Source organism: Mus caroli, unplaced genomic scaffold (genome assembly GCF_900094665.2).
Source record: "Mus caroli unplaced genomic scaffold, CAROLI_EIJ_v1.1 scaffold_12062_1, whole genome shotgun sequence".
In the NCBI taxonomy this organism is placed as follows: Eukaryota; Metazoa; Chordata; class Mammalia; order Rodentia; family Muridae; genus Mus; species Mus caroli.
The window spans coordinates 2,480-25,775 of record NW_018389418.1 but is presented as its reverse complement, the minus strand read 5'-3'; the positions used below and the strand labels follow the sequence as shown (position 1 = coordinate 25,775).

Genomic DNA, 23,296 nt, shown 5'->3' with positions numbered 1-23,296 from the left:
CCACAATGTATCTTTGTAATCAGATATGCATTGAAACAGTCAGATGTCTTACACTACATGCTCACAGTAATATACCTAAATGATTAGGTATCTCTGAATTTTTGACTCTCAAGAAACTAAGTTGAAACTTGAAAGGAAAAATAAGCTTTTTAACTTCCCATATTTGGCAAGCCCATTTTTGCTTTGTAATTATTGTGCTTAGTCATGACAGTGCAGTGAGAACATCGCAGTAACAAGAGCAGTAAGGTCATGATTAGATGTAGAATGATTAACCACTGTTGTAAACTGTGTGCCAAGGTACAAACCAAACCTTAGCACCCATTATGACTTTCACCTGTTATATAACTATTGGTATCTATCAGTGCAGTCAAATCACAGAAGACTATCTAATTTAATGTGTGGGCTTTCTCAGAAGAATTCACAGAAAAATTGGGAAGCATTGCATAGCTATAAACTTTAGAGCATTTGTATAGGATTTGAAATGCTGTTGTCAAAATAGGAAATGATCATAAGGGAAGCATATAGAGTTCACATTAACAAAAAATGTTTAATACATGAAAAAGACTTTTAATGAATTTCTTTCAAAGAGAAGGGAACATTTTATCCATACTGCACATGGTTATTCTTTTCTGGTCCAAACTATTTGGAATTTGGTCCATGGACTTTCTTTTCTGGTCCAAACTATTTGGAGTTCTGTAGTCTTCTTCTATGTTCATGGGAATCTCTTTCTTTAGGTTGGGGAAGTTTTCTTCTATAATTTTGTTGAAGATATTTGCTGGCCCTTTGAGTAAATGGCTGACTATCAGCTATTACCTGAGCTGAAAACACTACTTACCAGAATCCTGAAATATCTATAAAGTGGAAATCACTATTTCCAAACAACACCTACAACTACCAACAAAGCTATTTTCGTGTCATAATGATGCAAGAAACACAAGAAAAACAAAACAAAACAAAACAAAAAACAAAGAAAATATCTTTTGAAGAGAAAAATTCATATTTATTTCAAAGCATCATGAAAATTATATTCCATTTCTTTGAGATCATTAATTAAAGCTTCAGCTTAATGTGAGTTGCTAAACAACCAAGATTCATCAGAAATGACAAGTCCATTCAACAGCATCTTGGTCATATCACCAGCATCACTGTCCACACACAGGGACATCAGGCAGAAGTCATGATTAGATACTCCATGTTAATATTCCTCCACAAATGGATACTCTGGGTGGTCAACAAGGCTAAATAGGAAATGAAAACAAACATGAGATGTATTGTCTGTATATGCAATGTAAAGCAGTAACTTCTAGGAAGCCACCATCAAGGTGAATGCTAATTGTTTCATTCCCTGATTGGTTGCAGAATGAGATAGTCCTACAGTCATTTACAATGTTTTATAAGAAATGTTTTTAAAATATCATTTAGAATTTTTAAACAATTATGTCCCTTCTTCTAGAACAGAAAACCCAAAGACTAGTGTTCATAAATATTCATCTCCCTTAACTTCCTTTATGCATCAATGAAAGAAAGAAATACCAAAAATCCTTTCCAACTTTAGTCTCCAATAAAAGGAGAAAAGCATTATGTCATCTTTAGTTCAACACAAAAACATTTTACTATGCACATTGATACTTAACACCTTCACTTCCATTTAACTCTTAGTATTCCATTAATTATTTACTCACTTCTATCATCTACAACGTACTGTATTAGATTGAGTTAGAAAAAGAATGTCAGTAAAAAAGACGGGTTTCCATGTCCAAGGAACATTTGTAAACCTCTCTATATAAATAAACATCTGTAAACCTCTCTATATAAATAAAATCTAAAATATGCAATGATAAAAATTGTTTATTGTTAAAATTTGGGAAGAGATTTATTATTTATAACAGTGATTCAGTCATTGAGTAACACTCTTCTTGTGCCTTTATTTCTGCTCTATAGTAACAAAAATATTAATAATGTTAATATACATATGCACCAATTTTATATTGTAGATCTTCTAATCCCTTAAATTTTATCATATTTACTTCTACTAAGAATAGGTAGAAGATAGATGATAGATAGAAAAACAATGCTAGATAGATGATAGAAAGAGATTAATATGCACATATGTGCATATATGTGTATTCTTTGTCATTATTTATAATTTATGTTGCAGGATGCTTGATCTCACTGTGAACCCCACAATTTTGTTGTTTACTGGAAAAACCTTTTTCTAGTTTGGATGTCACTCACCTTTATCACTCCATTAATCCAAGAACTTTCTGGTCATTGTAAAGAGAATTAAATAAAACCAACCATAGGTCAAGGGGCTGAGCAAGCAACTAGCTGACAGGAAGTGAACATAGGGGAAAAAACATAGAGAGTAAGAGGAAATCAGGAAGACAGATAGAGAGATGCACAGGAAGTGGAAGCAAGGGACATTCAGTTTTAGGGATCTTTTAAAGACAGCATAAAGGAAAACTTCCTTTTGAGACATCAGTTAAGGAGAAAGGTCAGCTGGATCCTTCCTCTGCCTCTCTGATCTAGCAGGCTTTCACCACAGCATCTGGCTCCCAAGTCTTCATTAGTAAAATTGAAGGATTGAGATATTGTTAAAAAAACAATATTTGGTGCCTTATGTGGGGAATGAACCCTGGACTCTCAGACTGACTCCTTCTCAACTGGTTGCTTGTTCTGCCTCATGAACTATGGTTGACTTTATTTAATCCTATTTACAATAAGCAGAAAGCTCTTGAATTAAATAAAGGTAGGTGTTTTCCAGTAAACAACACAATCATGGGGTTCACAGCATGATTAAATATTCTGCAACAAACCTATGTCCAGTATCAAACTTGGAACCCTAAGAGCATAAAGGGTAATTAAGATCTTTGGGTAGCTATTAAAGCTCTGAAACTTTTTCTCAAAGGTTCTCTTGTTATTTTTGAATATGACTTTCAAAACTTTCTCTGTGTTTAGTGCTGATATGTTCACATTTCAGAAATTTGGAAACAAATATTATATTAAATATCTCCATGGAAAACGTGTTGCAGCCAAATAGGCATTTAGTTTCTGAACCAACATGAATGGAAGAGGAAAGAAACCTCTTGAATTGGAGCACATTGAGCCGAGGTGTTCCTCAACATTACTTACAACTCTGCTGGAAGGTATCGAAAGTTTTTGTTCAGGCCATCTAGTGTTTTCATGTCCTCAGGAGACAACTGAAATCCAAAAACCTGTCAGAAAAGCACAAAGGTTTTAGCATTTGAATGACTCACATATTAAATCTCAAAGGCAATGTAATTAGTGCATTCCTAAAAATGATGACCATTGTTTATCAAAATATTCATGGTTAATCAATAACAAGTAAAAATGAAAGAAATTGCTTTTGAGAAATGTTAAAATTGCATAATACCACAGATAATAGGTAATCTCAAGGGTCACATGTGAAGAAAAAATGCTGACTTTATAAACAAGCTGTGATACACATTGTCCAAGAAACCTAGAATAAAGTTTGAAATACCTCAAACAAATCATTGTCTTGTATGGGGAGTTAGATTTCTGGGATTCATCAATAAATAATTAAAATGTAAAGAATGCTTTTTCGACGTTATACAAGTTAAGACTTATCCAAACTCATGTAGAATGAAAGAGCTGGCTTTCAAAGATATTCTTATTTAAATTTGAGATGTTTTAACTTTAAAATGATTTTCTATATATGCTTACATCTCAAAAAATATACACAGGGTTAGGTCCTTTGATGTTTCACAAGATCCCAGGAGCTTGGTTATACCAGGATCTCAGGGTTCCAGAGGGAGCTTGACTACATGACCTCTAATACACCCAGGATCTCAGAATATCACGACCCTTGAATCATAGAATCACAAAGACAGCTGAACTCTGAGGAGTCCTGACATAACCAGGATCACAGGAAGGACAGGCTCCAGTCAGATATAGCAAGGGAAGGTAGCACAAGAGATGGTGGGAGGCAAGTGTAAGAACATAAGTAGCAGAAACCAAGGTTACTTTGGCATCATCAGAACCCAATTCTCCCACCACAGCAAGTCCTAAATACACCATAAAAGCAAGATTTGGATCTCAAATCATTTCTCAGGATGATAATAGAGGACTTTAAGAAGGACATAAATAACTCCCTTAAAGAAATATAGGAGAACACAGGTAAACAGCTAGAAGTCCTTAAAGAGGAAACATAAAAATCCCTTAAAAAAGTATAGGAAAACACTACCAAAAATGTGAAGGAAACAAACAAAACTATACAAGATCTAAAAATGGAAATAGAAACAATAAAGAAATCACAAAGGGAGACAACCCTGGTGATAGAAAACCTAGGAAAGAGATCAGGAGTCACAGTCACAAGCATCAGCAACAGAATACAAGAGATAGAAGAGAGAATCTCAGGTGCAGAAGATACCATAGAAGACATTGACACAACAGTGAAAGAAAATGCAAAATGCAAAAGGCTCCTAACCCAAAACATCCAGGAAATCCAGGACAGAAGGAGAAGACCAAACCTAAGGATAATAAGTATGGAAGAGAAATTCCTTCTGTCACATAATAATCAAAGCACCAAATGCACTAAACAAAGAAAGGATATTAAAAGCTGTAAGGGGAAAAGGTCAAGTAACATAAAAAGGCAGACCTATCAGAATTACACCAAAGTTCTCACTAGGGACTATAAAAGCTAGAAGATCCTAGGTAGATGCCATACAGACACTAAGAGAACACAAATGCCAGCCCAGGCTACTACACCCAGCAAAACTCTCCTGCCATAGACAGAGAAACCAAGATATTCCATGAAAAAAGCCAAATTAACACAATATCTTTCCATAAATCCAGCCCTACAAAGGATAGTAGATGGAAAATACCAACACAAGGAAAAACCTATACCCTAAAAAAAAGCAATAAAGTGATCTTTAGACAAATTCAAAAGAAGGGAGCCAAACAAACATAATTCAACCTCTAACAACAAAAACATCAGGAAGTACAATCACTTTTCCTTAATATCTCTTAACATCAATAGACTCAATTTCCCCCAAAAGACAGAGACTAACAGGCTGGATATGTAAACAGGACCCAGAATTTTGTTGCATACAGGAAACAACCTCAGTAACAAACACAGACACTACCTCAGAGTAAAAGGTTGGAAAACAACTTTCCAAGCAAATGGTCCCAAGAAACAAGATGGAGTAGCCATTTTAATATAGAATAAAATCGTCTCTCAACCAAAAGTTGAGAAAGATAAGTAAGGACACTTCATACTGATCAAAGGAAAGACCTACTAAGATGAACTCTCAATTCTGAACATCTATGGTCCAAATGCAAGGGTAGCCAGATTCATAAAAGATACTTTTATTAAAGCTCAAAGTGGACCTTGTATCCCACACAATAATCATGGGAGACTTCAGTACCCCACTCTCAGAAATGGACTGATCTTGGAATCAGAAACTAAACAGAGACACAATGAAACTAACAGAAGTTATAAACCAAATTAATCTCACAATTTTTTTAATAGAACATTTCATCCTAAAGCAAAAGAATATACCTTCTTCTCAGCACCTCACAGTACCTTCTCCAAAATTGAGCATATAATTGGTCACAAAAGAGGCCTCAACAGATACAAGAAGATTGAGATAATTCCATGCATCATATCTCATCACCACGGACTAAGGCTGGTCTTAAATACCAACAAAAACAAAAACAAAAACAAACAAACAAAATGGAATGCATTTACACACATGGAAGCTGAACAACGCTTTACTCAATGATAGATTGGTCATGGAAGAAGTAAAGAAAGAAATTAAAGGCTTTTTAGAATTTAATGAAAATGAAGAAACATCATACCATATCTTATGTGACACAATGGTAAGAGGTAAGAGGTTAGTGGTAAGAGGAAAACTCATAGCTCTGAGTACCTCCAAGAAGAAACTGGAGAGAGCTTACACTAACAGCTTGAAAGCACACATGAAAGCTCTAGAACAAAAAGAAGCAAATACACCCAAGAGGATTAGATGGCAAGAAATAATCAAACCAAACTGAAATAAAAAGAACTATACAAAGAATAAACAAAACCAGGAGCTGGTTTTTTGAGAAAATCGACCAGATAGAAAAACCCCTAGCCAGAAGGCATAGACAGTATCAGAAATGGAAAGGTAGACATAATGACGAAATATATCTTAAAATAATTACTCTGCTTGTTGAATATTAACAGTTGAAAATATTCAAATCATGTTCTAAAAATATCATGGAAATATTATTGATAATTTTTCTCACCATGCTTGAAATTAGCATTTTCTTAATGTTTAACTTCAAAGAGTATTTGCTATTTTGAAAATTTTAAAGTATATGTACTGATAAAATAATTTCTCTCCTAGAAACACTGATAATCTTTTTTAAGTAAACTGATTGTTAGACAATGTACACGGATATATAATGTGTTTTAAATACTCTTTCACTATATCAGGTGGTATCACATAAGGGCTTTTGAATGCATTTCTCAATGATTCATTTTTGATAGTTTAAGCTCTTTGACTATGTTTAACTCCCAAAGAATATTTTGTATGTTTTGAAACAATTTAATATTCAACATTAGATATAAGATCTTCAGTTATGGATAGTATTGAATATTCATTAATGATATTTTTAGGGTATGAAAGGATATGAATATAAAAGTTGAACAAATTTTTAGGTATTATTTGATTCTCAACATAATATTATTAATATGTTTGATGTATAAAATGCATTTAAATAATAAAAAATTAGGAAAAAACTTGGAAGAAGATAATACAGCATATACATCTGAATTTTGAGATAGTAATTAACACAATTGATACAATGTAAATATTACAGAATGATTATAACCCACAGTTCTTGGTCTGCACACTGTTGAAGTGTTTTATCACCTTCACCCAGAGAAGTAGTGTCTATTTCTTTCCCTTGAATCTTGTCTGCTGTGTAACTTGCACTGGACATTTGAACTTTACAGACTCAATGATGGATCAACTCTGTGTTTGTCATAAAAGGTTTCTCATTGTCTTGGTTTAGAGGAGGATTAAAACCTAGGAAAGTGTCAGTACAAAGCCTATATGGAAATGAGGAAAAGTTCAATTAGTCGTCTGAGCTTGAGAGGCCTCATCATCCTGAAAATATGTATAATGGTTCCTTGAAGATATGTGAAGGGGCTGTGAACCCCTTTTCCATGGACTTATTCTTTATTTTCTGAAGTGAGGGATCTAGACTCAGTAATTTTGATTCTAGAAATTTCTATGGTTTTACTATTATTCCCCTGCATACTCAAATATTTTAATACTCAAACAGATGCATACATATATACATACAGACAGACAGACAGCACTTGACTGACAATGCAAACCAAATTTTACATCATCTCCAACACTAAATCTGTCAAGTCATGGTAAGTTTAAAACATTTCTCAATGCATTTGAAAACTCACATGCCTAGGGATATGAGCTTGATCTCAAATGTATTCTGATAGATTTGAAGGAAGCAAGCATATGGAAGATGCTGTATAAGAACCCTAAGGACCAAAGCTCATCACCTGCAAATTCTCTCTCATCTCATTTTCTTTGAAACTTTGGGCCAGGGGCACAATCCCACGTTGAAACAGGTATCGAAGTGCAATCAAGGCAGGACTTCGCTTGTTCTTTTTGGCCACATCACAAAGAACTGGATCATTCAAGAGAACTGGGGAGTTCTGGTCCACCCTAGAAGGAAAGTAGGAATGAGCTCATGAGGCCAAGCTTTTGGTTATATTACAGTACTTCAAAACACATTAGATGGCCCATTCTAGACTAGGTGTGATGGGTATGGATCTCAACTGGACAAAATCTAGAGTAACTTGTCAGATGAGTTTCTCAGATGCCTGTTGGGGATTATCTTATTATGAAAATTGATGTGAGAAGACCCATTTCAATTTTGGATGGGACCATTTCCCTGAGCAGGGAATCCCAGCTGTATAAAGGGAGAAAGTGATCTGAGTTTTCGTGTTCATCATTGTCTGCATCTTGATTATAAGGAGAAATGATCACCCATTTCAAGCTCCTGACACCTTGACTTGCTCCTTTTCTAGTCTGTGTCCTTGAATTGTGACCTATAATAAGCACTTTCACCCTTAATTAGCTTCTGTCAGAATGTTTTATCAGACTAGCAGGAAAAGAAATTAAGATACTGCTTCACCAGGTTCTTCTAAAGAAAGATCCCCCCTCTCCCTGAGAGCTGAGTGTTGGGGTGCTAATTGACAGTTTTCCTTCAGGTTTACTCTCTGTAACTTATTACCATTCTTTATATCGCTGGGTCCCCAGAGCACCATAAGCAACGAGAACAATGTCTTTTGATTCGCAGTAATCCAGTAGCTTACTCTGGTTCAAATAGAGATGACATTCAACCTACCATAGAATATGATGAAAATATATCAGGTTTTATCAAATACTCATATTATGATGAATAAAAATGCTTAAATTCAATAAAATATATGTAATTTCACACATGAATTAATAAGATCAATTTGTTGCAAATTTTTCTTGAAGGACAAAAGAACTAACTTGGGAGCATTCTTCTGATAACATTTGACTGGGCAAGTTTTTGTGTCAAAAAATATAGTCAATGGAGAGCTAGAGGGATAATTGGGTAAAGACGCCAGCTGCAAAGCTTAATGGGATTCTGAAGATGGACTATATTAAGATGGAGAGAAGAATATATCTAGGCAAATCTTGGGCACTGACTAATTTTTGTCTTCACCCATTTTTTTTCAATAAAATATCCCATGTCTACTCATTCTTCTTATTTCAGGGAGAAGTTCACTTTTCCCTGCTCTCACTTCTGCCTGATGGAACAACGCTAAATCTCCACATGGTTTATCAGTTGGGCACCGTAGCATGTCTCTCTTCTCACCAATACTCTAAGAGTCCAAATTTAAATTTAGAATCCCCTGAGTCTTTAAAACAATGATGTTGCTCTTTGAATCGTTTTTACAGAAGATGAAAATCACTTGTACAGAGGGCAACTAAATGGGCATCAGTTGTACAGAAGTGAGGAAAGACTGACAGATGGAGAGGGAATGCAGATCCTCACCTGGTTGCAGACAGGTTTGTACTTCAGTCCTGGCTTATTGAGGATTCGCTCCAGCTGCCTGTGGTTAAAGTTGGACACCCCAATGGACTTGACCAATCCTGCATCCTTACACTCCTCCAACCTCTGGTAATGAGAAAGAGGCAATAAAGGGTCATACTTAAAAGAGACTCCATGGATATAAACATAATATGCATCAATTACAGGAAAAATTGTCCAGAGTAGACATATTGTTCAGGGCTAGAACACTTGTCAGACTATAAATTGACTGTAGGCACTAAAGGTTAGATGGGTTAATCTCCCAGGTGATCACTGGATTTAAATCCAAACAAGTCAAGATAGGAATGACAATAAAGCAAAAGATTGGCCAAAGAGGAATTTCTGTAACATCAGTAAAAAATCAAGGATATTACTACATAAGGTAGCAAAATACCCATATGACTCCTTGTCCTGGGCCCTTCATTTATCCCTCTTACATTTTAGTAATATATCCCTCCCCTTCCACTCCGGCAAATATCTATGAGTAAAAATGAATTTCTACACCCAAGAGAAAATGAGCTGATTATCCCTTCCTCTGTGTGCTTTACTGTTGTTTTTAAACGTACTCACCTCCCATGTGTCACAGAAATCCACAGTGTCCAACAGAGATTTCCCTTGCTCATTTACTGGAAAATCATTATCCCCTGACTGGAAGAGAAACAACTTAAAACAACCTCAAAACACATGTATCTTTTCTATAGAAATGTGTTTAAGACTATCATGGAGGAGCTGGAGAGATAGTTCAGTGATTAAGCCCTTTCTGTTCTTTCAGAGGACCTGAATTCAATTTCCAGAACATACATACTTGGCCACAACTGTCATTCCAGTCCTATGGGAGGGACCCAATGCCCTCTTCTGGCTTTCACATGCCCTAGGCATGCACATAGGAAGCCAACATACATACAAGAAAAAAAAAAAACACTCACAGTAAACAAAAATATGTTTGTTTGGTTTTTTTAAAGATATCTTGGAAATAAGACAGTAAGCAGTCATTAGTGAGTGAGGCATCATTCTGAGTACTGTGCTTAAAAACTAATATGTGTGTAGAATTACATTATCTTTGGAAGCCTACTCTGCTGATTTCACTTGAATTAATTTTATGAATAATCAAATATTTTCTTTCTTATAATAATTTTAATTTTAAAATTATAATATAGTTAAATCATTTCTCTTCTTTCCCTTCATCCCTCCAATACTTTCCATGAATGTTTCTCAAGCTCATGGCCTCTCTTTCTTTATTTGATGTTACACACACACACACACACACACTCATGTGTGTGTGTGTGTGTGTGTGTATATATATATATATATACATATATATATATGTATATATATATGTGTATATAAGAAAATACATACTAATAAAATAACATCCAATAACTAACTTATTTTTATATAGAGTTTACTTTATATCCTCTACCCATTAATTCAATTGACATCTTTAAACAACTTCTGATTCAGTAATATAATTTCTGCTGCCATACTTTATTTTAATAATGCATACTATACCTTTGTAGTGATGAACAGGTCTTCGCTTTTTACAACCCCAGCTTTAATCTTGCTTTGAATGGCCTGTTCTATCCCTCTTCTATGCGATATGCAGAAGCAGTATCAATATGGCATATATATATATTTATGTGTGTGTGTGTGTATGTGCTTATAATGTCTATACCCAAATAATATTTTTGAAATTCTAAATGAGGCCTCCTGGTTGGCTTATATTATTTTGTCTACTTTTTCTTTTAGAAAAAAAATGCTTCATGTTCATTGGGAAACCCTTTCATTGCATAGCCTTGACCTAAAACAAGAATTTATATCACTCCTGACCCACGATAAGTAATGAACATGAATACATGCGTGCCCAGAGACAGGCATGTAAGGCCAGTTGTGACTGATTTTTAGTAACGAGTGACTGATTTTTAGTAACGAGACATCATGAGAAACTATAAAATGTTAGTGACCTTGAAACTGAAACTGTCTTAAGGCCAGTTTTGCTGCCAAGAGAGAAAACAGGGACAAGACCTAAGGAAACATCAAGTAATACAATGTAAACGATGCGTAAATACAAGTTTTCCTGGAAGTTACTTCTAATCTGTGATTCTGGACATTGCTTGGACATCTCATTTCATAATCCAAAATACACTTTGTGGGACCTACTCAGAAGCTTAGTAATATATAAATTAACTTTGTATAAAATTATAGTAGAAATTTATCTCAACCATTCATAAAAATGATATCTATGCCCCTATGCAAAGATATGTACATTTGAGAATACAAATCACGTACCTTCATTGGCACTGGGTAATGCATGATGTAGAGATCAACATAATCCAGCTGAAGGTTTTTCAGTGATTTTTCCAAAGCAGGCTTGACCAGCTCTGGTCGAAAGCAAGTGCACCAAAGCTAGAGATGTTGAAGAATGTTAGTTGTGCTAGACTAGTTGATCCCCAAAATATGCATAGTCAGTTAATCTAATACTGAAATATTGTTTTGTACATGAAGGAAGGTTATAAGAATCCCTCTTCACTCAGTGTTTATTTTACTCTTACTTAACAAAGAGAACTGAGCTATAGTTTTGAGGTTAATGTTAGCTCATTTATTAACCAATATAATAATTACTAAAGAAAGAAAATACGTACTAATGAAATAATATCCAATAATAACTTATTTTTATATAAAGTTTACTGTATTATCCTTTACCCATTAATTCAATTGACATCTTTAAACAACTTCTGGTTCAGTAATATAATTTCTGCTGCCATACTTTATTTTTAATAATTTGTATACTTGCATACTATACCTTTGTAGTGATGAACAGGTCTTCTCTCTTTACAACCCCAGCTTTAATCTTGCTTTGAATGGCCTGTCCTATTTCCTCTTCTACTTGGTATGCATAAGCAGTATCAATATGGCGGTACCCAACATCTAGAGCTAGGCATGCAGCCTCCAGTGACTTACTCTTAGGAAGCTAGGGAAGGAACCAAAGGAGGTATTTAGAGATGCCTGTTCTGGGAACTAGCTCAAAGTGAGCCTAGATGGGAGATTTCTATACCACAAAGATTTTTGTCTTTCAAAGTCATCCTAAGACCAGTTGTTAGGAAAGAGCCTAGTACCTCAATCCTTGCATTCCCACTTCCTATTGTATAAAACCCAATGAAATCTCCAGAGATATTGTAATTGCCACAGAAAAGTATCTTCACAGAATCAATGTTTGCCCATATTTTGTCCCATGTTCGAGCTAATGAGGCAAAATTGCTGTCTTGTGGTCTTTTTAAAATTAACAGCAAGACATTTGCACCCAAGAGCCTGTCTATACCCATGCAATCCTGGTTACTTACTGGCACTGATGGATGCTCACCCTGGCTTCAGTGGCCTGCTAGAAGGTCACACTAAATGTATGTAGTAGGATGACTAAGCAAACTGAACACAAGGAAGTCTGCTTGGGACAGAACAATTACACAGACACTCCTTCTACTCCCAGCTAAGACACTGTTACAAAAGGATGCAAATGCAAAGATCACGGATACGAAGCAAGGCCAGGTTAATAATAGATAGGGACTTGGAGAGAAAGTACTGTCCTATTTTAGTCTTTCTACATATTCATTCTCTTTTTCTGAGAGACCTAAATACAGACAGAAAAAACACCTAATGTAAGAGTATATCCTTATTTAAAGTACCTTAACTACATCATGTTAGAGGTTATTTATTTCGGGTATCAGCCTCTTCAATCAAAGATTATTTGTTTTAAAAAGACATGGCTAGAATTAAATCTAAAATCATTGCCCTGGCTGCCAGATTTGAATAACGATATGACTGGGGTTTTGTTAAAGGATTAGGGTGTGGGCTAGGGAGATGTCTCACTCAGTAACACCCTTGCAGACAACTTTGGTATCTTAGTTTGGAACCCAGCTCTCTTGTAAAGCAGAGTATGGCATGCAGACCCAGTGCATGAGGAGGCAGCATCGAGGTGAGCCCTGGAGCTCACCCCTGAGCACTACAGACTCAGTGAGACACTGGGTTCACACAGATGAAGCATGAGCATTGGAGGGCGGCTTTGACCTCTTACTTCCTCAGACATTGTTCACAACACACAAAGACACATACAATCATACAGCACTTACAAAGGGTTGAAAAAGTAAATGAGAGTAGCTTTTTTATTGTCCTAAGAATCTCTACAGTTATCTTTTCACGATAAAAGACAGTGACTAAAATTCTGGCTTCTACCACCTTTTTTGGAAACCAGCCCTGACTTATCCAAGAGCAAGGACAATGTGAGTTATCAAAGCTGAGGCTCCAGTAGTGGCCTTGACCTATTCCTGATATTGTGCAACTTTGCAAAAGTAACAAATCCTGTGTATATCTCCAGATTTCTCTGGAGTCTAACAGGAAGGAGATGGACACATTTGACATCAAGGGAAGAGGTCCTTGCCACACATTTAAAAGGTATCAGGAGGAATAGAAAACAAGAAAGGCCCTCCAGGTTCACAAACAGTCCACTTGATGTTTTTTATTCTGAGGACAACCATGTTCTAAATCCAATATACACTAAAGAATACCAGTAACTCACATTTATCTTTACTAGGTCCTCCTTCTCCCCATCATAATGGTGCACTGTAAAATTCCAGAAAGTTTTCCACAGTTGAGAGTTATACATGGGAGATCTCACTTAGTTCTGGTAAACATTCACTGTGAGATACTGATGGCTACCCTGAAACAAAACCAATGTATATGCAAATATTTGTTTCAGGCATTAGTCTCTGACATTGGTTCCCAACCTTCCTAATGGTGCAACTCTTCAATTCATTGCCTCATGTTGTGGTGACCCATAAAATGATTTTGTTGCTACTTCATACTGTAATTATGCTACTGTTATGCATCATAATGTAAATATCTGATGGCCAGGATATCTTATATGCAAACTCTTGGAACTCCAAAGGAGTTCCAACTCATAGATTGAGAAACATTGACCTACAGGAAGCCACCCTGAGTTACCATGTTCATTTCATACCTTGCCTTTTTGGAAAGAAAATTGGTGTTGTAGATTGTGGACATAAACAGAAGTCCCCTCCCACACTGCAACCAAGACAGCTGTTGGGGAATCTGGTGACTTTCTTCTCCTGTACCAATCTGTGAAGCATGGATACAGGAAAAGCATAGTGCCCAGAATTGTTAGGTCATGGGTCTGCCCCTTTAAGCCTGGAGCTCACAGCCAAGTTCTCTCTTAAAGCTGAGGGGCCCTGGATGGGAACAGTAAACTCACAAGTAGGCCTAGGCCAGAAAAATAAATCCAAGGAAAAACAAAAACAAAAACAAAAAACAACAAAAAGGACACAGCCACATCTTGCCAAGCCCAGATTCCTTAGCTGACAGCAAGAATAACAGGGAAGATAAGCAAACATTTTCCCTGTCCCTGAAGTCACTGACTGAGTAATAGCAAGTATCCCAGTGCCACTGAGGCATTTACCCAAGAGCTTCAATATACCCTACACTATTAAGCGCCACCAGGGAAAAATGTCTTTAGAGTTTAGCTTTTCCTATGTTCCCTGTAAGCATGCCTCCCTATGGACTGACCAGGAGCAGGGATCTTTTCTCCAGAAAAAAAGCAAGCATGGATATAGACCCCATTCTTTTGCCTGAATCCTCATGCACCCTCCCATGGAACCAGCTCAGTCTCTTACCCATAGCCACCAATTACAGCTGTGGATGTAACCTCTATTTAATAAGAAAAGTCAACAGTTAGGGACACAATCAGACACCGATGCAGGGCAAATCTAATTATCTGCTCTCTTGTACATAGATTAGCTCTAGCCTGGAGATACTGAGAATCCTGTATTCTTACCTCCTTGGGTTTATAGGTGCCAAAGCCCAGGGCAGGAATGAAGTGGCCATCGTTTAGTTTGACACAGTGCTGTTTGGAGCTCATTGTCTCTCACACTCCTGGATAAGCACTTCCTGAGTCTTCTGTTGCCCTGAAGTGGAACTGGGTAAACATTGTATATCAACTTCCTGTCTGATGGTTAGCAAGGGACACTCCCTTTCTGAAAGTTAGCCATGCCTACTCACTGGCTAGTGTTTAACTCTCTGCTATCCAGTTAATGATTAATCAGTGCTACTGTCTGGCTAATGGTTAACAGTACTGTTGTGTGCCTACTGTTTAAATACTACTATTGTCTGTCTAGTGGACACCAACACAAGGGAGGCGTCAGAAATGTAAAGAAGTAGTCCACAAATAAGAATGCAAGCCACTCATTTTCATATGATGGATGAATTTCAAATAAAGTACTATATAATGATAAAGCATTTGTTTTCTGTGTTTTTTTTTCTCTTCTTTATCTCATATATTATGTATTATTATAGAAGAGATTAATTGAATAATTATGATATTGAAGACACTTATTTTCATTTGGCCATTATGAAGCTTCTCCTTGATCATGCATCACTGAAAATAATGATCTACTGCATACCATACAACATAATTAGCAAAGAAGTCACAATTGAGTTCTTAAAATGATAGGGACACATTCCCCTCAAAATATTTCAACCCAAAAATTGTCCTATCTACAAGAAATACCAGGACAAAGATGGAACAGGGACTAAGGGAATGGCCAAGGAATACCCAGTGCAACTTGAGACCTATCACATGGGCAAGCACCAATCCCTGACACTATTAATGATACTCTGTTATGCTTGCAGATAGGAAGCTAGCATAATTGACCTCTGAGAGGCTTAATCTGGCATCTGAATGAGATGGATGCAGAGACCCACAGCCAAAAATTGGATGGAGCTCAGGCACTCTTGTGATTATTTGTGTGGGGGAGGATTGAGCATCCTGAATGGGGTAGAAATCCTATATTAAGACCAACAAGGCCAACTAATCTGGACCCTTGCGGGGCTCTCAGAGATTGAACTACCAACCAAAGAGTCTGGCTAGACCTATCCCCCTCCCCTCACATATGTAGTAGTTGTTCAGCTCCATCTTCATGTGGGTGTCCCCAATAACTGGAGCAAATCTATCCCTAAAGCTTTTTTTTTTGTGGAATCTGTCCCCCCAACTGGGTTACCTTCTCTCACCTCAGTAGGGAAGGATGCNCCTAGCCTTGCAAAAACTTGATGNNCNNGGGNNGGGGGGGGGGGGGATATCCAGGATACATCCAGTCTCTCAGAAGCGAAAGGGAGGGGAAAGGGACTTTGTAAAGGACTGAGGGTAGTGTAGTGTGGTCCAGGGGCAGAGACAGCAGTCAAGATGTAAAGCGAATATGTAAATTATTTACTGAAAAAGAAAAACCTTATGAACTGAATTTAGTCTTCTCAGAATTTTATTTAAAATGTGATCAACAATTAAAGTTGAAAAGTTTAAACGTTTTGAAATTTCTCCCTGCAATTTTTTTCCTGAATTTTTCTATTGTCACTGATAGAAGTGTGACCCTGAAATACACAGTAAAGGGGACAGCACAGAATAGTGCTTAGTGGTTGAAAAACAACTGGCAATTACTGGATTTTTTTTTTCTGCACCATGACTTAAACATTTCTGACACATTCATTTCATAGATCAGTTTAATATATATTTGCTTCAAATGTTACATATTTCTGTATGTATGCTGAGTGTACCAGAAAAATGTGTCTAATCACTTGGGGATATAGTAACCAGCAATTCATGTGAGATCCAGCTTTCTATATGAGTGCTGGGATACAAACCCTGGTCCCATGAATTCATAGCAACCACTCTTAACCACTGGACCATTTCTCCAGTCCCTGATTTTAGATAACCATAAATAAGATGTTAAAATGCAGATTAATATTTATAGTTTATGTCCTTGTTCAACACTCATTAAAGAACTAAATTGAATGAGATTTAGAGTGGGAGAATAAATTTAAAGTATTGGTGAAATAGTTTTTTAATTCCATTAAACCTAGAATACATAGATTTCCACTAAAGCAGAACATATGGGACAGGAATACATAATAATTTTTTAATGTCAAGTTGTCATTTCATGTGCATTAAATAACAAGTCAGGCTGAAATTTGTAAAACTTCATTCTTTTCAAAAGAAACAATTAATGGTGATTAATAACTTTTCTGTATGCTTTCCAATATTCTAGAATTAATGTCTATCAAATTGGAGTCTGAAGAAGTTGTTTACTAGGAAGTATATGAGCGAACAGAAGAGATTCCTTGGCTCTTAAGAGCATTATCTATCTTAGTGGTCTAAGCTTCCATACCAGAAAATTCTTCCTGGCTCACAAAAATTCTCTTATACAGGGACCTGATGCCCTCTTCTGGCTTCCATAAGTAGTACATGCATGTGGTTAACAGACACAGGCAGGCAAAATACCTATTCACATAAAAATACATCAACCTAACCCCCCCTTTAAAAAGTCGATCTCAAATTTGTTTTGCCTACAAGAAGTGCAGGAACAGAGATAGAGAAGAGACTGAGGAAATATCCAACCAATGTCTGACCTAGGTTGAGACTCATCCCATGGGCAAGCACCAATCCCTGACACTATTCATGATACTCTGCTATGCTTGCAGATAGAAGCCTTGTAGAGCTGTCTTCTAAGACGCTCCATCCAGCTTTGGAGCTCAGGGTGTTTTGTGGAAAAGTTGTGGGGAGTATTGAGAGACCCAGAGAGGATAGGGCCTGTATAAGAAAATCAACAGAGTTAACTGATCTAAAACCTTAGTGGCTTCCAGAGACTGAACCACCAATCAGAGAGCAAGTCTGGCTGGAATCTAGACTCTGCCTACACATATATAACAGATGTGCAGCTTGGTCTTCATGCAGGTTCCCCAACAACTGTAGCAGGGACTGTCCCCGACTGTTGCCTACCTGTGGAACCTGTTCTCCTAATTGAGCCACCTTGTCTAGCCTCAGTGGAAGAGAATGCATTTAGGCCTGCAGTGACTTCATGTGTCAGTGTGGGTTAATGTACATGAGGGAGCTGCTGGTTTCTCATGGGAGAAGGGGAGGAGGTAGGGGTATGCACTAAATGAGGGGAGACTGAGAGAAGGGTGTAATTTGCAGTCAATGTGCAAAGTGAATAAATAAAATAATGAACAAAAATAAATAGATAAGTAGTAGAATTTTAAAGAGCTATCAAAAAGTATCAACTATATTTCATTTGTGCCTAGCTTCCATCGTGCAGTTTATCTGTGAGATCCACTAATGTGACTGAAAGCATCTACAGTGCATTCCAATGATTGCTTAGTAGTGTTGCATCTGTTTACAAGTATGCCACATGTCAATTAGACCCTCCCCTGATGATGGAAATTTAAGCTATTCCACTTTCTGCACACATAAAAATCCTTACTAATGGTATCATGATATACCCTTTGATGGTCATGGGATAGATAGATAGATAGGTGATAGATAGAGTATAGTTTACTGTGGGAGATGATATGGATATTTCATATCTCCTATAGGACCCAATCTTAAATGTCATTATCAAAAGCCCCAAATGCCACACCACATGATTCTGTGCTACCAATTCCAATGTGGTGAACATAGAGAGCTTTAATGAATAAAGAATCAAATACTGAAAACTGGAGCAAGTCTGTCCAGGAGAGACAAGACTTCAGTGGCAATCTCTCTCCTATGGGAGCATGTGTCATGTCTGAGTCACAGCCATGCTTATCTCCTCCAAGTGCTACCAGGGTGAGAAAGGAGAGTACTACAGTTAGGATCTGAGCTTCAGCTCCTGCAGGGTCTGGCTTTTCCACTTACACTGCTTGGTAACCCCCAGCTGATCCCAACCCTTATTGGTTTGGATGATTCCTTTACTTAGGTAGGAACCCTAAGGATTCTGATTCTTCCCTGTATCTTCTCAATGATCAAAAAGAACAAGTCTATGGATGGAATGGAGTCCTATAATGTTCATGTGACATGAACATTATTATTTTTTTTAATGCAGATGTTTCAAATACTTGCTTAGTACTGTGTCTTTTACAGGTTAACATGGAGAGGCTTTGGGAAGAGTGAGAAGAACTGGCATTTGGAGGAAAACATCCAGGCCACAGTACAGCCTTTGTGTCGCCCTGTGACCTGACCACAGTAGTTCCTTACTGAATAATAAGAAGGTATATGTTTGTATACCTTCATTTGTATTCTTCTCCTTGGAGTTAGAACAGGTTGCACAGTGCAATTCTGTTGTGAATAATGACTGTGCACCTACCCCCTACCCAAAAAATTAGGTGTAGGCACCTACATGTAATCTCAGTACTCTAAAGGCAGAGATAGGATGACACCTGGAGCTGGTTGGCCAATCAGCCTGGCCTCATTTAGAGGCTCCAGGCCAGTGAGAGCTGATCAAAGAAAGGTGGATAGGGCTTAAAGAATGGAAAACATAATCTATGAGGCAGGTCCTCACAGAAGAGCACACAGGCTGAAGAAGCAACAGAGCTTCATGGACACAGTCCCTTTGGGCCTTTATCCTCAGCCAGGAAGTGGAGCTGATCCTCAGTCCTCTAGGTGCCAGTCTTGCCAGGAGAAAGCTGGTCTCCCAGGAGTGCTGACAGAGGCTAACAGACTCACAGAAGGAACAAGGTCCAGCCAGAGACAACTAGACAATCTAACACCAGAGATTACCATATGGCAAAATGCAAGAATCTTACCAACAGAAACGAAGACAACTTGGAATTATCAGAACCCAGCACTCCCAACACAGCTAGTCCTGGATACCCCAGCACACCAGAAAAGCAAGATTCGTATTTAAAATTATATCTAATGATGCTGGTAGAGGATTTTAAGAAGGACATTAATAACTCCTTTTGTTGGGAGCTATTAAGGCAACACTATTGTCCTGATCTCTAAATTGGGCCTCACCCCCCTGAGAAGAAAAGAGGGTCAAAAGCGAGCCACCGACACACCACTCTGAGAACAACCACAGATTGTTCCAGCCCTAAGTCAGTGCTGGATGTCCTGACCTCAAGATACCCTGATACCGCCAAGTTCCTGCTTCCCCATGTAACTGCCTAAAGAATGTGCAATTCTATTGCCCCATCCCTCCTGCTGAGAAGTACTTCCCCTTTTGTTTGTGCAATTCTACTGCCCCATCCTTCCTGCTGAAAGGCACTTCCCCTTTTGCTTGTGCATTTAAGCCTTGGGCCTTTCTCAATACAGTGGGGTCTTGATGCAATTCAGAACATTTCCGTGTCGTTATTTGCACAAGACCCTCGTCTCTCTCTACCCCCCGTTTGGTTCTTAGGAGAAGGTCCCCTTGAGACCCTCGAATAACTGGACCTGCTGGATGGGTCATCCTTTAAAGAAATACAGGAGAACACAGCTCAACAGGTAGAACTCCTTAAAGAGGAAACACAAAAATCCCTTAAAGAATTACACAAAAATACAACCAACAGGTGAAGGAATTGAACAAAACCATCCAAGATCTAAAAATCGAAGTAGAAACAATAAAGAAAACCCAAAGAGAGACAACTCTGGAGACAGAAATCCAGAAAAGAAATCAGGAGCCATGGAGGCAAGCATCACCTACAGAAATACAAGAGATGGAAGAGAGAATCTCAGGTACAAAAGATTTCATAGAAAACATGGACAAAACAATCAAAGAAAATGCAAGATGCAGAGATCCTAACTCAAAACATCCAGGAAATCCAGGACACAATGAGAAGACCAAACATAAGGATAATAGGTATAGATGAGAATGAAGATTTTCAACTTAAAGGGCCAGTAAATATCTTCAACAAAATTATAGAAAAAAAATTTCTAACCTAAAGAAAGAGATATACATGAACATACAAGAAGCCTGCAGAACTCCAAATAGACTGGACCAGGAAAGAAATTCCTCAGAACATATAATAATCAGAATGCCAAATGCACTAAATAAAGATAGAATATTAAAAGCAGTAAGGGATAAAGGTCAAGCAACATATAAAGGCAGGCCTATTATAATTACACCAGACTTCTCACCAAAGACTATGAAAGCCAGAAGATCCTGGACAGATGTATACAGATCCTAAGAGAATACAATTGCCAGCTCAGGCAAAACTCTCAATTACCATAGATGGAGAAACCAAGGTATTCCATGACAAAACCAAATTCACAAAATATATTTCCACAAATACAGTCCTTCAAAGGATAATAACAGAAAAAGAAAAACAAAACAATACAGGGACAGAAACTACGCACTAGAAAAAGCAAGAAAGTAATCCTTCAACAAACCTAAAAGAAGACAGCCACAAGAACAGAATGCCAACTCTAACAACAAAAATAATAGGAAGCAACAATTACTTTTCCTTAATATCTCTTCATATCAATGGACTCAATTCCCCAATAAAAAGACATAGACTAAAAGACTGGCTACACAAACAGGACCCAACATTCTGCTGCTTACAGGAAACCCATCTCAGGGACAAAGACAGACACTACCTAAGAATAAAAGCCTGGAAAGCAATTTTCCAAGCAAATGGTCCGAAGAAACAAGCTGGAGTAGCCATTTTAATATCGAATAAAATCGACTTCCAACTCAAAGTTAAAAAGAAAAAGACAAGGCGGGGCACTTCATATTCTTCAAAGGTAAAATCTACCAAGATGAACTCTCAATTCTGAACATCTATGCTCCAAATGCAAGGGCAGCCACATTCATTAAGGAAACTTTAGTAAAGCTAAAAGCACACATTGCACCGCAAACAGGAATAGATGGGAGACTTCAAAACCCCACTCTAATCAGTGGACAGATCCTGGAAACAGAAACTAAACAGAGTCACATGGAAACTAACAGAAGTTATGAAACAAATGGAGTTAACAGATATTTACAGAACATTTTATCTTAAAACAAAAGGCTATACCTTCTTCTCAAAACTTCATGGTACCTTCTCTAAAATTGAACACATAATTGGTCACAAAATAGGACTCAACAGCTACAAAAATATTGAAATAATCCCATGCATCCTATCAGATCACCACGGACTAAGACTGATCTTCAAAAATATCATAAATAATAGAAAGCTAACATTCATGTGGAAGCTGAAAAATACTCTACTCAATGATAACTTGGTCAAGGAAGAAATAAAGAAAGAAATTTAAGACCCTTTCCAGTTTAATGAAAATAAAGACACAACATACCCAAACTTATGGGACACAATGAAAGCAAACATGAGAGGAAAACTCAAAGCTCTGAGTGCTGCCAAAAAGAAACTGGAGAGAGCATATACTAGAAGCTTGACAGCACACTTAAAAGCTCTAAAACAATAGGAAGCAAATTCATCCAAGAGGAGTAGATGGCAGGAAATAATCAAACTCAGGGCTGAAATCAACCAAGTGAAAACAAACAAAACAAAACAAACAAACAAACAAATAAAACTATACAAAGAATCAACCAAACCAGGAGCTGGTTCTTTGAGAAAATCAACAAGATAGATAAACCCTTAGCTAGACTCACTAGAGGGCACAGGGACAGCATCCTAATTAACAAAATCAGAAATGAAAAGGAAGACATAACAACAGAATCCGAGGAAACACAAAACATCATCAGATCCTACTACAAAATCCTATATTTAATAAACCTGGACAAAATGGACAATTTTCTAGACAGATGCCAATTACCAAAGTTAAATCAGGATTAGATTAATGATCTAAACAGTCCCTTATCTCCTAAAGAAATAGAAGCAGTCATTAATAGTCTCCCAACCAAAATGGCCCAGGACCAGATGGGTTTAGTGCAGAGTTCTATCAGACCTTCAAAGAAGACCTAATTCCAATTCTCCTCAAACTATTCTACAATATAGAAACAGAATGTATTCTACCCAATTCATTCTATGAAGTCACAATTACTCTGATACCTAAACAACACAAAGAAACAACAAAGAAAGAGAACTTCAGAGCAATTTCCCTTATGAATATCGATGCAAAAATATTCAATAAAATCCTCACTAATCAAATCCAAGAAAACATTAAAATGATCAAACATCACAATCAAGTAGGCTTTATCCCACGGAAGCAGAGATGGTTTAATATATGGAAATCCATCAACCTAATCCAGTATATAAACAGACTCAAAGACACAAACCACATGATCATTTCGTTAGATGCTGAGAAAGCATTTGATAAAATCCAGTACCCATTCATGATAAAAGTCTTGGAAAGATCAGGAATTCAAGGCCCATACCTAAACATAATAAAAGCAATATGCAGCAAACCAGTAGCCATCATCAAACTAAA

At 37.1% G+C, this 23,296-nt stretch overlaps 1 protein-coding gene across 2 annotated transcripts; it reads right to left on the bottom strand.

Moving 5' to 3' along the window:
* Positions 1-976: 976 nt before the first annotated feature.
* Positions 977-15,141, bottom strand: LOC110288103 (aldo-keto reductase family 1 member C13). Of its 2 annotated transcripts, XM_021154544.2 has the most exons (10): positions 14,963-15,050; positions 13,691-13,831; positions 11,924-12,091; positions 11,410-11,526; positions 9,694-9,771; positions 9,088-9,210; positions 8,293-8,402; positions 7,556-7,721; positions 3,133-3,215; positions 977-1,238 (listed from the first exon to the last, which is right to left on the bottom strand). In XM_021154544.2, exons 2-10 carry the CDS (start codon positions 13,775-13,777, stop codon positions 1,196-1,198), a joined length of 975 nt encoding a protein of 324 aa, XP_021010203.1. In that variant the 5' UTR covers positions 13,778-13,831; positions 14,963-15,050; the 3' UTR covers positions 977-1,195. The 2 variants fall into 2 exon arrangements, with proteins under 2 accessions (XP_021010203.1, XP_021010204.1); XM_021154545.2 differs by lacking the exon at positions 13,691-13,831 and having other exon boundaries at positions 14,963-15,141.
* Positions 15,142-23,296: the final 8,155 nt, after the last annotated feature.